General features: G+C 38.1%; 1 protein-coding gene across 5 annotated transcripts in view; it reads right to left on the reverse strand.

Annotated features, from left to right (window-relative positions):
* Positions 1-17,258, reverse strand: part of PDS5B (PDS5 cohesin associated factor B) — a 132,651-nt gene that overhangs the window by 18,031 nt on the left and 97,362 nt on the right. For 2 of the 5 annotated variants that reach the window (XM_030042544.2, XM_041118486.1), the window contains 9 exons: positions 16,565-16,679; positions 16,064-16,196; positions 15,127-15,246; positions 14,679-14,741; positions 11,273-11,418; positions 9,105-9,210; positions 4,071-4,513; positions 3,878-3,979; positions 707-848 (listed from right to left, as the gene is read on the reverse strand). In XM_030042544.2, the coding sequence (XP_029898404.1) occupies positions 707-848; positions 3,878-3,979; positions 4,071-4,513; positions 9,105-9,210; positions 11,273-11,418; positions 14,679-14,741; positions 15,127-15,246; positions 16,064-16,196; positions 16,565-16,679 (1,370 nt within the window). The remainder of the gene's footprint in view (positions 1-706; positions 849-3,877; positions 3,980-4,070; positions 4,514-9,104; positions 9,211-11,272; positions 11,419-14,678; positions 14,742-15,126; positions 15,247-16,063; positions 16,197-16,564; positions 16,680-17,258) is intronic. The other 3 variants (XM_030042545.2, XM_030042548.2, XM_030042547.2) reach the window with 3 other exon arrangements.

A 17,258-nucleotide genomic window follows, 5' to 3' on the forward strand; every position in this document is an offset into this window, starting at 1 on the left:
ATACAGTGTCATTCATTACTCATTTTATCACAGGTACAAGTCTCAGTCAATGACCAGGACATAACTTTCTTTGATGTTACTGAGCCTGTGTGCTTCAAGTATTCAAAACCAATCCAGTTTCCTTTTTCAGAGTTTTCATACACTCAGATGCTCCAATCATCAGATGTGTCCAAAAGCGTGAAGGCATTCACAGTGACATTTTTATTATTACTACTAACATTACTAATGTATTTGGATGAAATAAATATAAAAATAAACTTATTTTAATGTATTCACATATGCTGGTAAGAGGAAGAAATTGGTTTAGGATTCTGCTCCAAGACTCCATACTTATTTTCCAGTACTATTTGTTTTGTGTTCCTGTTTTGTATGAAGAAACATTATTCACTATTATAATCTAGCTGAGAAGAATGGGCATGAGTTACCTGGAAAGTAATTCCCACGAAGTACTACACAACTCAGGCAGACAGATAACAAAAGCTATACAGAACAGAAAATTTACAATGCTTGACAAAAACGGACATTTTCTAAGAAATGCAGCTTCTCTGGGAAACTACAGTGCAGCACCACTACACAACAGTGGCAGTTGACAACCACCTCATTCATTTTAAAGGGGGAAGGTTAAGTTCTAAGAACAGGAGAAGTCATTCTCTGAACATCAATACACAGAGGACACCACAAAGAAAATCTCAGGCATTTCTCTTACATTGATTGTGGAAACTTCCTCCTCTTCCATTACTTCTTCCTGGGGAATGTCATCACTGACAGGTGAACTACTCTGAAATACGTCCATCTCTTCACTAGATTCATTCTCTTTACTGGCTGCTTGTTTGGAACGTCCCGCACGGCTACAATCAGAAGAAAAATAAAGATCAGTTTCACGGTATATGGGACTGCACATGTATAAACCGTATGAGAGCAAACATTCTACTTCATGAGAACAGCAGCCTTAAAATTTCATGTTATATAATACTTCTGTCTTATATACCTATCTAGTTCATCCATACATGGAATAGAAGTGGAACTAGGAGGCTGGACAACAGCATTTGAAAACCAAATTCTTCTAGAATAGATGGCTAGGAGTACAAAGTTGGACAATTTTTGCTACTATAGACAAGGCAGATTTTTCTCTTCAGTGCCAGAATACAGGCCACAGAAGGCTGACACAACAGTAACCAGTGAACAGGAAAAGCCAAACAGCCAGAGACTGAATACTTGGGTTTTGTTTTTTTTTTTTTTTTTTTTTTTTTTCCTTCTGTTCAATTCCATGAATAGATGTACTCTACTTCTAAAGGAGTTTATACACAACAAAATATGAATAACTGCACCTATGTTTTTACTGACCTAGGAGAACCCATGTTGCTATTCATGAAATTAACACTATAATGAACCTAAATGCAAATCTTCCAAGCTAGCTCACGCTAAGAGCTAGGGATAATCAGGATAACAATACCTTAATCAGGATGATCAAGAACAATCAGTCAACAATACCTTAAATTGTCTGTGTTAGTCGTGGGAGCTGAACCACAAGCAAAAAGCACCCATTTGCTTAAAATGAGAACTAGTCCCCCCATGCCTTAAAAAGCAAAAGCCACCTAGATATGTATCCAAAACTACACAGCTGCACCCACTTTCCCATTTTGGTTTGGGTCATTAGCACAGTTCAGGGTCAAATCACTGAATCATCCCGCTTACTGCAAATGCAGTCTTGGTGCACCCAAACTACGTGACTTTTTGGATAAAATTAAGCCAGAAACTCCGTTTCAAGCAGACAACAAACACACTTCAGTGCCCAGTGGGGGCATACGGATCTAAAACAACTGTCCTCTGCAGCATCAAACCACACAGGTGGTGGGAGTTTTCACTCCTGAGAACCACTCTAGAATCTGTACAAAATAACATTTCTGAATTACATATAGTAATTATAGTGTAGTGGGGTTTCAGCACCAACCAACCAACATGACTTCCTTTGAGAAATGATACAAATTAGCCCAACTCAAGCCTTCCAAGACTGACAGAAGCAACAGAATTGAAAAGAAAACAAGAATTATTCACAAGCTAGGTTCACCTTTTCACACATTACAAAAATAAGCCAGTTCACGCGTGCTAATTGGTAACCCAATTAGCTATCAGAAATAAGTTATACACTATCACCTCATAAGTAAAATCCCAAATTCTTATGCCAAATCCATTCCCAAGGAGCCCAGAAAGCTTTAAGCATTTGGATTAAATATATTCTATCTTGTGGTACACAGTGCTGCTCAGTCTATCAGCTCCCTTCAGTTAAAACTGCTGTAGTTATGTGTGTAGAAAAGGGAGAAAGGTCTGACTACAATGCACTTCGACGACTGAGGAATTACTGTGGTCTCACCTTTTTCTTACAGATTTGGAAAAAGGACAGTCAAAACTTGGATGGTCTGATCACAAAAAATAAAAAATACATACAGTATTTTATTGGATCAAATCTATAATAGACCCAACAACTCTGAACCCTGAAACATCTTACTTGGGCTCCTCATGCCAGGAACAATGTACATGCACATAAGCAAGAGCTATGCCTGTTACTGATCACATGTACTGATACAGTTTACTTTCCATTTAAAATGGGGTAAAGAAACGGACTGAGTTCACTGAGAAGTGAATCAGAAGGTACTTAAGTATTTACTAAAGGGCATCTTTGACAAATGCCACATAACACATCACTCAACAATAACGTGTCGGTATGTCTTCTCCTCTGCATGGCAGTAGCAGTTTCCAACTCTTGTTCCACTGCGCATGTAGCAGTGACTTCTCTAGTAACCAAGACAGTGGTGGGACCTGTGTTTCTGGTTACAGAGTAAAGGAGCGGGAGAGGTCTGACCTGAGGTAGGGAAACAGAACACTGCAAAGGTCGGGATATTGTGTGTGCAAAATGCCAGAACATGTGATCCGGTGTTAAACTAGAATTTAAATTGAGGGTACAAGCTTGTTCAGGCAAAGATCTCCGGTACAGAAGATCTCCAGGGGCAGGCAAATTGGTACATTAAACTGCCAGAGGAAGATCAACATGATGCTAACTAAGCCCAGAAACTAGAAAAACAACAGAGTAATACCAAATGCCAGACCGAAGATGTGTGTAAGTAGCGCCCTAAGGAATTTATCACCAGGTTCTGGAAAAGTATCTTACAAATCTGTTCCATGAGGCACAGTTTGATACCAGTGGGCAAATAAGTCCTGTCCGCTTGTACACCTCTGCTTTACATATATTGCACATACATGTACAGAAAACGTAGAGATACCTGTAGTTTCCTACAGTAGGCACAAGAAAATGAAGCTAGCCACAGAGTTTACCTTTATTTTGGAGCTTAATACGCCTCAGAATTTTCAAGAGCTGCTATCCTTCACAGATTGTAGCACATTTTATTCATTTGGAAATGAATCAAGTGGATAATAAGAAAGCCACAAATTAGAACGTAAGTGAACATTAATTTAAGGAGAATCAGAATAAGGTTAATTCTCCACAATACTGTATCACCACAGTAACAATTTGATTCTTCCTCCCCATCCAAAACAAATGGGAGCATTTTTCGCTCCCTGAAGTCCTAATAAAGCCCTATCTTCAAGGCCCTCATGTGCTTTATTGACTTTTCTCCTAGAAGAGCAAAGCTACGTATATGCTACCTGAGCACATTAAACTTACTTGTAGCCTCTTGCTCTGGTTTGAGATGCTCTAGGAGAAGCAGCTAGGAAAAACATTTTAGAAATAACAATGGCAATTTATTTTCTTAACTGTCAATTAAAGTATTCTGAAATATTTTCAGCAAATGATTGTTTGGGGGCACAGAGGCATATTTTTAATTTTCACTAAACACAAATTCAGAAAATATTCACCACTTACACTTTTTTTTGCTGTGATGGTGGTGTTTTTGATGGCCTTCCTCGTCTTTTCTGTGGCGTAGACTGTGCTGATTCAACTGTACTAGTTTCAGATGGTTCTGCTCTGTTTTGAGGAAGACCCAAATTGCAAAGTATCAAATTATAACTAATGTCCAAGGATAAAAAAGATGCAGCTTACAAGACGACAGACTTACCTCTGCTGTGTTCTTTTCGGTGTTCTATTTTGCCTGCCTTTTGGTTTTTGTTCAATGTTTTCAGTTTGCCTTTCTTCCTCCTCCTCCTCCTCTTCTGCTGCAGCTGCTGGTGGTTGTTTTTTTTTGCTCCTTTTTGATGACTTTGCTACTGGTTCTTCCTTTGGTGTTCCCCCATTATTTGCTTTGGGAGGGCGTCCTCTTCTCCCTTTCTTTGGTGGACTGTTCTGTTCATCCTCACTTTCTATGACATCTTCTTTTAGCCGTTTTTCCTCTTGCCATTGTGTTTCATCAGATTCTGAAACAACTGCAGGTCTCTTCCTTCCCCGTTGACTACCTCTAAGTTTCTGCTCTTGACCCAGTTTATTCAGGTCATCTATGCTTAGTTTCTCTTCTGAATCTGTGATAGCTGCTTTCTTCCTTCCTCTAGGCTTCTCCATCTCTGACTGAAAAGGTAAGATTACATCTTTAAATTAAAAAATTAAACTGCCATATTAAACCGTCACCTACGCAAAAGCTACAGAAACTTCCCCCAACAAGACAGAGTCTTCAAGTTACACAAGTTGTCTACCAAGATTGTCTACCATATCCATTTCAAATACATTTACAAAAGTATAAACACATACATACATATAAAATGCCAGAGAAGAGAAAAAGATTATTTCAAAGGTGAGCTGTTAAAACACTGAAGTGTGTAAGGTCTTCCTCATTTGTGTCCTCAGCTGTGTCAAACACAACTGGCTAGAACATCCGTAACTGCATTTTTACCAATAGAAAAATATAAAGATATAAAGGATGGGAATTGTCAACTTGTGGCTTCAGTTCTGTTGTGAGCTTCAGGGTGCTTATGCCTGGCTCTCATGCTGGCAGTGGCCAGGCACGAATACAGAAGACAGTGGGCAACCTGAATTCATAATTGTAGAAGGAAGCACAGGAATTAGTGGTAGCTGCCAAAGCATGGCTGTCAGAGCTGTACTAAGACTCAACATTTGCTCTGTGCAGCAAAAAACCCCACCCAACCCTTAAAAGAATCATAAAATAGTTTGAGTCAGAAGAGACCTCTAAAGATCATCTCCTTCCAAACACCCTGCTGTGGGCAGGGACATCTTCCACTAGATCAGGTTGCTCAAAGCCCCATCCAACCTGGCCTTGCACACCTCCAATGATGGCACATCCACAACTTCTCTGGGCAATCTGTGCCAGTATCCTACCATCCTCACTGTAAAAAATTTCTTCATTATGCCCAATCTGAACTTAACCTCTTTCAGTTTAAAACCATTGCCCCTTGTCCTGTCACTTGCAGGCCCTGGTAAAGTCTTTCTCTGTCTTTCTTATGAGCCCCCTTCATATATTGAAAGGCCACAATAAGGTCTCCCCAGAGCCTTCTCTCCTCCAGGCTGAACAACCCCAGCTCTCTCAGCCTTTCTTCATAGGAGAGGTGTTCCAACCCTCTGGCCATTTTCATGGTCCTCTTCTGGACCTGCTCGAACAGCTCCATGTCTGTCTTGTGATGGGGACCCCAGAGCTGGAAGCAGTACTCCAGGCAGGATCTCACTAGAGCAGAGTAGAGGGGGCAGAACCACCTCGCTTGACCTGCTGGCAATGCTTCTTTTGATGCAGCCCAGGATACGATGGGCTTTCTGGGCTACGAGTGCACATTGCTGGTTCAGGTCCAATTTTTCATCCACCAGTGTCCTGTTCCCAGCAGGGCTGCTCTCAACCCCTTCATCTACTGTATTGATACTGAGGAGTGCCCTGAGCCAGGTGCAGGACCTTGCACTTGGCCTTTGTTGAACCTCATGAGGTTCACATGGGCCCGCTCCTCAAGCCTGCCAAGGCCCCTCTGGATGGCATCTCTTCCCTTTAGCATATCAAGAAAGGTAGAACCATTTCTGAATCGTATGCTTTTAGAACAGAAACTATGCTTTCACCTCTCCATGCTCTAGTTCTGTAAAGTACACAGTAAAGAGCCACAAACAGTACAATGATTTCAATAAACAGCTATTAGGGCCAGAAGGATCGCTTCAACCAGCCCCTACCCCTGGTGGGGTGATGGGTATTTACCCACCTACCATTTCATGGGAATCACGACTATTGCAACTTACAGTATATCACAGTTTCATACCAATGTTTATTCAAACTAACTTTACTGTATTTCAACACATACAAATATTCATTTATTAGAATTTGCCACATCTCAATTTAATCTACATAACGACAGTTATGCCACTTAAAACCAGATTGAATGGGGTTTTTTTCCTTCACATCTCCGTTGTGACATAAGATTGAAGTCAGCTTACAAATACATGTCTCCACTTTATCCATAAACCCTGGTCAAGAAAAGCAGAAAGAAAAGCTGGAAAGGGCATGAGGAAAAAAAGTAGAAGGACAAAGAATTACACTAGAAGAAAATAAGGAAAATGTCTGAACAATGATGACATCTCCTGCCAGTTCATAACTTAAGTGACAAAACTATTGATCTAGATCAGTGACATCCTCATTATTCCCTGTTCTATTTGCTTTTGCAGTGACTCTGCGCATCTGTCATTGCAGCTGCTTTTACGAGGTAAGTAGTTGTAGCCAAGTTTCAAAGTAGAGTTTCACACTCAGGTTAATAATTGTCCCACAGCCTTAGAACCAATGTGTTACTCTGTGATGTAATCTGGTCAAATATACTGAATAGTGACATCTTCAAAACATGGACTTTCTGCTCCCCAACTAACATTCTGCTTCGCAGTTAATGCTAGCTCTAATCTGCTCCCCAGCTCCAAAAAAACCAAAAATGAGATCTGAATCAATGACCCTAAGCAGCTTGCTTGCATATTCAAAGTGAAATACAAATGCCCTCAAAAGTACTAAAAATACTGAACTGTATTTGCTTTATCCCTTAGCTTTGTCAGTTACCAATTCAACCTAATGCTGCTAAACATGAATTGCATGCCAGCAGCTGTTTGGACTCTCAGACTTTTCCAGGTTTACAGCTGGTAACACATCAATACAGGAAGCATCAGAAGTGGTGGGGGTTTTTGTTTGTTTGTTTGTGGGTTTTGTTGTTGTTTTGTGGGGTTTGTTTTGTTTTGTTTGTTTGTTTGTTTAAACAAGAGATTTCTGATTTTTCTGGTTTTCTTATAAGCCAGTTTGCTTTTCCCACACAGTATCATGGTATAAGATGGTTATTTACACTTCAAGACAAGCAAAAATTCAGGACATTTTTACTAGTCAGTAGCTTATGTCCCAAACAACCTAGAAAAATGCAACAGACTGACTTAATGGGAGAATAAAGACGTGTCAGAGACAGTCAAAAGAAATAAAGCAGCAGTGACATCCGATATAGGACATCCTTAATGCATTCTAGAAAATCCAATTGTAACAAATCTGATCTTGTTTGTATTATTACTTTTTCATGTATATCCCAAATACTGCAAAATTTACAGACTGCTAACTGTTATTAAGGCACAAAGAGCAGAAATTTACTAGTGGTATGTGAAATCCTTATTATTTGAACTGCTCTTAGAATTACAATACAGTTATAATTTTTCTTTGGTGGTTTATTTTTCTGTATTCTGATACAGGTGTAAATACTGCTTGAGACAATATTTAGCCTGTTTATAATTTCATTAACGTATTAAAGCACTACATCTGAGTGAGAGTCTAAATAATTTTTTATATCCTCATTAGGAACCTTTAGCACTACTGATCTACAGAAATACATAAATCCATCAGTAAGAATTAGTAAGGACAAGGCTACCACTTTCAAAGGCCTACAACTCTCAAAGGCCTTGGTTAGCAGTCATTCACTAAAACTTCTGAGATAGAGATGCACGTAATTTCTCCTGAACGATCCTGACACTGTAAAAGAGCATAGCAACGACACCATTCTGCTACCCCTTGGTGTTCACTGTTCTCACAGAACAGTTTGTTTGTCTAACAGCATAGGCAATATGCTTGTTAATCTTTAAGACTATTTTACATCCTGCTGAACTGTATTTGTCTGTAAGTATCAGTTAGCTAGCTCACTCTGCCCTAAAAGCCTGTTGAAGACGACATTACACATAATCAGACAGCTTTAAAATCATGCTGCAAATTCTACTTGTGATAGCTGGCTTTCAGAACCAACCATTTTCCTGCCTTCACTGCAGTACAAGTTGCACGCAAGAAAACAGAATCCCTATGGCTATTCAGATAACTCTTCCTTGCACTTCTAAATCCAATGTCAAATCATGATGTCCTCTTGGTATTCTAGATAACCAGAGAACACACAGTTGCTATTCCTTACAGCTGTTGAAAGGAAAACACATCTGGCTGAAAAAGGAGAACATGCCTTAGCACCAATGATGGGACAGTACAAAAAAAGGCAAGAATTATAATCTATCAACACTGTAATGAGGTATTATCACTTTGCTAGCTACAAGCAAGACACCACGTACGATACAGACTTTTACAACCTCAGAAGGCAATCTGAAATTTCAGACAGGTTAAACTGCTCCTCCAAAACTTCAGTATAGTTATCAAACTAATCCAATTAATTCTTCCAAAGCTGTATTTCAAGTAAACATCAAGAACACATACAAAAAAATCTCTACTGTATATTGGGGAACAGAAGTGCAAGGAAGCTATCAACTTGAACAGTGTCCCAAACACTTCATCAACAAATCCTAAGAACGAGACAAATCATGGATTAATTCTCGTCAACCTAGCTCTAGCAGTATCTACCCCTGTCAATATTACCAATATCGTACAAATCATAACTGGTAATCCTGAAAGCTTACAGGAGCTGTCAGAAGGATGCAACAGTAATATAATGTACACGTGAAAAACAGACAAACTGAACCTTTTTTTTCATTGTATTTTCATATCCAACTCTAAAAACATTTCCAGTAGTTTACAACATTAACTCAGTTTCATGTTTCCGCATATTTTCTTGAATGATATCAAGAAATGTGGTACCACCATTAATGTGGTACAACCACATTAATTTTTATTTTAAAGTCCTGGTGACTTAAAATGAAACATCTGCAATGCAACCAAACAGCTCACCCTTACAAGATCAGAGTCGTCCCTTTTGTCAGTTTTCTTCCCTGGTAAGGGCGAAGCCAGTGTGAATTCTTCATTTTCACTGTGGTCCATTTCAGTACTGTCAAGCCTAGAATGAATAAACATTTATTCTCCTCGTTATTGTAATACAATGTACAATCATTAAAAAAAAAAAAATATATATATATATAAAGAACAACAATCTTCAGAAGAAGTCTATTCCTAAACCATGAACAATCTGGCAGAAAGAACCTTTCACTCTGGCTACTATAGCCACCACATATTACAAGCCAGAACATCTAAGTCTCAGGACAAAGGTGTCAATCATTAAGCCAAGCTGAATTTTCTTTTTTCACTGGGAAAGATAAGCAGCTTTTTGAAACAGAAGAGCCTTACTGAGTTTCAAGGGATCTGTGCATTTGTACACATTTGCATACACTTTCATATACCAGTCAAAGATCCCCACAGAAAGACCAGCCAAAGCATGCACACTTTCCTATGGTGAGGTTTAGGCAATAAAACAGCAGATTTAGATTTCAGAGACCAGTTCATCCCTCAAGCTTTCTGTTGTTATTTAGGGCAGCAATTTCATTTTTATTTCAGTTTCTACATATGTAAATGTGGACAATAATACCACCTGCATAAGTAAAACACTGAGACCCACAGATAGAAGCTAATATACAAAAGCCAATACACAAGTAATTTTGTTTCATCTGCCCTGGGGTACATAGAAGCAATATTTTTGAACAACAGTGCAGGTTTTTTTAATGAAAAGAAATACGCTATGTGCTGAAATGAAAAGCAGGCACTGCACAGACTGAGAAAGACGTTCTCACTCCTACAAGTATAAAATCTGTAGTAACAGTGACATAATCGGAAGCTCAGTTTTTATACATAGCCTTAACAGATGTGAGCTTGCCTCTGTATATTCAGTCAGACTGAATGAGAAATACCATGCACACTGAATCATAACCATCGCTTCTAAAGGACTTTGTTCTTTGGTATCTCCACTCAAAACACTAACCAGTTTAACTCAGGCGAACGGGGGAGATCATGAAGATGACAGAATATGTTAGGCTGTGAGTGCAGCATTTTTTTAAATGAATTGGATGTAGAACAGTATTGGTCTCAGATTCGTTTCACTGGATATAGATAAGAATCTGGATTCCAACCTGTCTTTGGCCAATAATGTATTTCAGCATGTGAACCTGCATGACTTGTAAGAAATAAGCCTTCCTGTGGACTTTCAATGGAATTGAGAAATATTTCTTGTAAAACACTGCACTACATTTAAAATTTGTATTGTATATTAAATAGTCACAGAAATACCAAATAAGAAGTCTTATTTCCAAACATAACATTTCCTCAGAGTCTTGAAGTAATATGAGAAAATATGAATAGTGGGTGCTATGCAATCTCTAAATGTCTGTGAAAAAAATTAATGATAATGTGACTTTCAGTTAAAAAATGAACAGAAGAAGATACAGTAACCGGTGAATAACCTAAAAAATTGAAACAAAATAAGCTATAATTTTTAAAGACACATAACTAGAAGGCAACTTATGTAGCATTACAGTACATTCCCCTCTCCATCACAGAAGGAATCTAAAATCCAAAAAAGTTTATCTGCAAAGTCTGAAGTGCAGGACAAATTTATAGAGGAGGAAGTCATGTGAGATCACCACAATGGCCTACCAGCCCTCACTGTCTATGATGTGTTGTTAACATTACAGCAGGCCACAAGGTTCCTTGGAACTGCAGATGTATGTATGTACACACACCTCTATATATACACGTGTGTACATACGTATATACATGGAGGAGTTATATATATATATATATATATAGTTATATATATAGTTTTTTATATATATATATATATAAAAAAAACCCCCACCCACCATATATAAGGCTCTCCTTCCCTCCTATAGCCAACTCTGGATGTGATTTGATTCTGGTTTTGTTTTGGGGTTTTTTTTTTTTTTAAAGTAAATTTATTTCTGGGGTTAGAAAGCCAAATTCATGGTTTCAGTCACACCAATGTGGTACTATAACTTTACTTCAAAATAAGATAATAAAATTCTGTTTCTCACTTAGAAAACATTATAGAAATATTCAAAGTTTCCATTACAAAGACTTGAAATATCAAAGCTCCTTTGTTGTCTACCAACCTCCCTTTGATCCTTCCTGGAGAGCTTGGATTTGAACTGCTGCTGGCATTGCTTACAGTTTCCATTCGTGAAGATTTGGATTGAGACTGCTTGCCTGCTGACGAAAGAGGCTTATTAACTGCTCCAAGAACATTGGCTGCTTTGGGCTGAAACCAAAAATATATTTCCTTTATTTTAAGCTACACATTTAGATATTGTTAACATGTACATGTACTATGCTTAAAAAATTCACAAATTTCACTTTCTGTAATCAACATCTTAATTTTAACACAAAGCAATAAACATTTTCATATGAAAGTTACAAAAGACACCAGAACGAAGCTGACTAAGGTGTAATAAAAGAGCTAGCTGCCATCAAAACCAGCATTCTTCTCTCTACCCCAATAGTCTGTCCTCTTCTCACTGGTAGCACTGGGTGCTCACCTGACCTTACAGTAAGCCACTTCAGCACTTTTTATGCAGTTTGCTTTCTGCTGATCTAGCCACCTGAACCAGCTCACCATTTGGATCAGATATGCATCTGTACTGGCAAAACAGAAATAGCAGTAGGACAGCCCTTTCAGCAAAGAAGCCATTAAACCAGCTTAGCTGTAATGGCAAACCACACTAATTTCAACCGGGAATGAATTCTCAGTTTTACTGAGAATCCCTCTCTTCTCATAAGGTCCCATAAGGTACAATTATGTATCTATGCCATATGGGTATAAATAAAAGCAAAATTACAAATCTAGGAAACTGAAAACTATACTAGGGATGTAAGACAGAAATTCACATTTTATACTCTCTTTTCAAGTATTGAGTAAAACTTAACATTAAAGGAATAATACCAGAAGGGGAGGATTCCTTTTCACTTCCCTTGTCATGCAGAGCATTGTCACTGAACACAGTATTTGATGTATGCATATGCAACAAAAATTCATTAACAAATTAATGAAGTAGGAGACATGATATGTAAGTACTAAAGAAGTAATAAACTAAAAAAAAAAAAAAAACAAACAAAAAAAAAAAAACAAAAAAAAAACCAACAAAAAAAACACCAAATCAAATACTGTGGAGAAGATTCTGATACTTCATGCACAGGTTTAAAAATGTTAGGCTTTTAATAGGTGCCAGAACTTCCAGACACCGGTGAGCTTCAGGTTATTAATTTAAGTGGATTATCTTTCAGACACGCCAAATACCTCCAACTCTTACTAACTTTTGAGAGAGTTGAAAGCGTTCAGTTACTCCTGAACAGAATACACCTTTATGCCAAACACCCACATACAAAAATGTTGAATTAAAGACCATTCCCTACATTTCTCATTATCTAGAATGATCCATCTTCTATTTCAATACTAGATTCTATCTATGTCTAAAGTTAGTGACAGCTAAAAAGAAGTTTAACATGCATCATCATCACATGCAACATCATAGCAGCTTTGAGTGTTCCTTTTTCAGAGATATGCACCATGGATGTGCTGGTTATACTTTTATAGCCGGAGGAAATTTTACACTTACACCAAAGATTCACTCTACACTGAGTACAAGAAAAACAGCATAACCTTTCCAAAAATAAACCTTGGAGAACAAAATCCAGTTTAAGAATTTACATCTATTAGTTTAGAGCTTAATGTTAATCAATAAGCAAACACTGAAAGAGCTCAAAAGCAGAGATGTTCAAATTCACACCGGACTAGACTTCCTATCAAGGAGGGACTAACAGGGCCTGTAGTAACAGCTCCTCCCTTACCACGGAACCCACATCCAAAGCCTTGCTGCCCTCAGATCCTCTTCCCTGCTTCTATCAACCCCACTAACATCCACTCAAGCTAGTCTTCCATTCCCCAAAATAAGACTCCCTAGACCAACTCTCATTTCACATTGCTCTCATGATGGTGGAAGAACTGAAAATTTTTGGTGGTCAAATACACCTGTTCTGGGTTTGTGTGGTGGGGTTTTGGTAGTGGGGGAGGGACGGCAGGGGTGGCTCCTGTGAGAAGCTTCTAGAAGCTTCCTCGGCTCCAAGTCAGACCTGCCTCTGGCCAAGGCCGAGCCCATCAGTGACAGTGGTAGTGCCTCTGGGAGAACGTATTTAAGGGAAACCTGCAGCAGAGGAGGACACTAGAATGTGAGAGGAACACCTCTGCAGATACCGAGGTCAGTGAGGAAGGAGGGGAGGAGGTGTGCCAGAGGAGGGGATGCCCCTGCAGCCCGTGGTGAGACAGCAGGCTATCCCCCCCCAGCCCATGGAGGGGAGCGGGGGAGCAGATCTCCACCTGCAGCCCGGGGAGAGAGGAGCCCACGCTGGAGCAGGGGGATGCCCCCCAAGATGGCCGGGACTCCACGGGAAAGCCCACGATGGAGCAGTCTGTGCCTGAAGGACTGCAGCCCGTGGAAGGGACCCGCGCTGGAGCAGTTCATGAAGAACTGCAGCCCGTGGGAAGGACTCATGTTGGAGAAGTTCATGGAGAACTTAATATGGACTATTGATCAGAAATTGCAAGAGACACAACTTCCTTTTAAAAACTTTTGTCTTCAGTAAGAAGTGAATCTCTAATCCATGAAGTTCAAATACTCAAATGCACAATACAGTGATGATATATTCCAACCAATAAATGTTGGCTTTCAACTTCTAATCAAAGATGCTCCTGTACATCTTGCATTTTTTCCTAACTTGCATTCCTCCTCTATTAGTAAGTTACTAGCTCACAGCTAATGCTTCATTAGCAAAGTTAAGGGTAATGAAGATGCTCCGCTTTTATTTCTTTTGCAAGGTAGCAAATGAATGTTCTCCTGTAATCTAGAACAGGACGTGTGAATCCAAATGTAAACCACAATTTGTCTTTTCCTTTACTAGATTGTAATTTTATTCTAAAGAGTACCTGGGCTTAGTTTCAGTGAAGAACGAACGTTGCCATCCAATACAATGCATGCTTATAAAGAACAAATTAATATAACCATAGAACAGACAGTTACCTTGTAAGGTACTGTAAAATGGTATCCACCTTTGCCAAAGATTAATTTTGGTGATTTTAAAAATCATTTATATTAGAGTTTTCCATAGCTGTCACTTCATATGCAATATTCTAGTCTTCTGCAGAAAAAAGGTTAACCATTTTTCAAACTTGTCAGGTATTATGGGGTGGGGTTTTTTTGGCCTCTCTTTTTAAAGACAACAGGCTTTGCCTATTATTACCACAACACAGCACAGATAGTAGCAGTTTTTCCCTTCTACCTCTCTCTCTCTCTCTAACTGTTTACCTACCTTTGGTATATAAACCCTTTGGGCAGAAACAATCTATTTTCTTAAAATTCAAGTGTTTCATTTACTAAGTTTTCTTTAAAACAAACAAACAACAACAAAAACCAAGCCAAATTTGCAAACACAACGCCAAAACCCCTAAAACCTCTACACCATACATACCTTTCCAGGAGTGAAAAAAGACTTCATTTCCGGAGGAAGATAATTTTTGGTGTTGCTGAAATTCTGTAAAGAAAGGAGGAAGGGGTTGGGAGGGAGGGGTGTGTGAATAAAAAAAAAAAAAAAAAAAAAAAAATCACAGCAATAATCAATGAACAAGATACATACATTTTGGACATAGTACTGAAAAATTTTCTTTACATTGTTTATGCTTTTGAAATTTTAAACTTCAACAACAATACCTCAGGGGGCGGGAGAAATCTGTATGCATATATAAATCTTTATGAAAACATATACATACACACATTTTCAACTACATTATAATAGGGAGAAGTCTGAAGTTACAAGAACTATTGAAAACAAAACAAAACAAAACAAAACCAACCCTGAATTACAACTAACAAAGATTTAAACAGACTTATCTCAAGAAAAATTAAATGCCAAAGTATACCTTGTCAGGTTGAGTAAAATATCTGGCTGGAAGTACAGGGTCTTTAGGGGATTCCAAACTGTATGTTGTACTCTTTGACATAATGATATTCATTGCTACATCACAGACTGTGTATAGTTTCTGTAAATAATAAAATTTAAAAACCCAAACAAGTAACACTTTAGAAGTTCATTGCAAATCTTGACAAAAGACAGTATCTTTTGAGCACAGAACTACAAGAACTCACTGTTTAAAAGCAATCATCTTAAACATTTAACATTAGCCTGCATCTTAAACAGTATATCCCAGCAGGGTACTAAAATACAGCAGGAGCAAAAGACAAAAGCACTGTAGGCCCAGCAGTTGAAGAGAGCTAGCTTTCATGATCTTTCTACACTTAATAATAGTATATGCCATGGTTTTAGAGACAAAGCTAAAAAAAAAAAAAAAAAAAAAAAAAAAAAAAATTCTCATCTCTGTGGGAAAAGCAGAAAACTGACAATGATGCAAAAACCTCAAAAACAAGATCAGGGTTTGATACATTCACTACACAATACACATTGGAGACATCTAATGCATGTATTTTTCTTCCTATACTAAGCTTACTCTTGCACTTTTAAAATCAAATATTAGAAAGCATTGTAGTGGATGAATTAAACAGTAAAAATTACAGTTTAAATATATATAAAGTCAGCGTTTAATAATCTTACTGAGACAGAAACAAAAGGACTGCAAACTATTACAACTCCCCTGCAAGTGTGCAAGATCTACTGAAGCACAGGAAAATAACTGTCATCTAAACTACAATAAATATAATCATTACAGTATAGACAGTATCATCTCCCACATACAATTCTATTGAAAGACATTTTAAAGTTGGTTTGTAAACAAAAAAGCAACTCATTTCCAGAAGCAGGCCAGAATGAAATGCAGTTTCCAATCAAAAAGTATCACCTACTTCATTCATTTTTGGATCGTCTGGTCCTTGAGCATCCTTAGTCTGTTTGATATTTTCTACCATTTTTCTGATAAATGCATGACTGTTGTTTTCATTTTTAGCCATCAATATTTCCAGTATGAACCACAGGCACCTAAAGGAGAAATGCAGTACTCCTCATGAATAAAAATGCAAAAGAAATTCTTTTAAAAAGCACATGTGAGAAAGTGGTTTATGCTAGGTTTTACTAGTATTATGGATTTGAACCGGTCTAACTCTGGGAAACAAATTCTTCAGAAAAGAAGAAATTAAGGTAGGATAAGCAGAAGGTGAAGGTTCCTCTGTAAGATAACAGAGGGCACTAAAAATGAATATATACTATTTCTCACAACATTTTACAGAAATAACTGTCATCGTTATGTGCACTGGACAGTTTATCAGGGTACCACAATGAATTAAAATTTCACTTAGAATAAAGTTAGATTGTTTTAACGCTAGAAACACTATTAAAAGTAGTCTTACTCTTTAATGTCCTTGAGTTGTTCAATGTCCTGGACTTTGACATAATCTGGGTCATGAGCTAGAAGATGGATAGTATAAGGAACAACATACTCTGGTAGAAGTGACAACAGTTTCTCTGAAAAGCAGAAGAAAGATGAATCAAAAGGCTACATACCAAGAAATATGTTTTTCTACTACAGAGGAAAGAGCAAAATTTAAGGTCAGCATACATTAAGGTAAAGTATAGGCATATGTGGGCCTATCATTTCTTTATGACGTTACATCTCATGGTCGATGTGCAGATGTTTCATGCATGCAAAAATTAAGATTTTAAGTATCTCTTACTCAGGGCTGCATATTTTCTAGCTACCTTGGGAACACAGCTACAGTCACTCCCTACTCCTAATCCTTTCCTCAGTTCAAAGCCTGTATTCTGAAAGACTTTGAAAAACAGAAATGAGGCTAGATCACAAAATCCATGTTAACTGCAAGACGTGAGACCAGCACAATTGCAGGATAAGCTACTATTCTTTCTTTGGACATTGCAGCGTGCAGCCTTGCTCTCAACAGAACAGAAAGAAATGCCCTTTGCAGGGGCTTTGCAGTCAAATTGCCACAATGTTCCCCAAACCCACCTGTTTACCTTACCCGTTTAAAGAAGGGATAGGAGGTAACATAAAAGCTATAACAAAGTAGTAGTGGACTGAGTTTGAAA

The sequence above is a fragment of the Aquila chrysaetos genome, chromosome 19 (genome assembly GCF_900496995.4).
Source record: "Aquila chrysaetos chrysaetos chromosome 19, bAquChr1.4, whole genome shotgun sequence".
NCBI lineage: Eukaryota > Metazoa > Chordata > Aves > Accipitriformes > Accipitridae > Aquila > Aquila chrysaetos.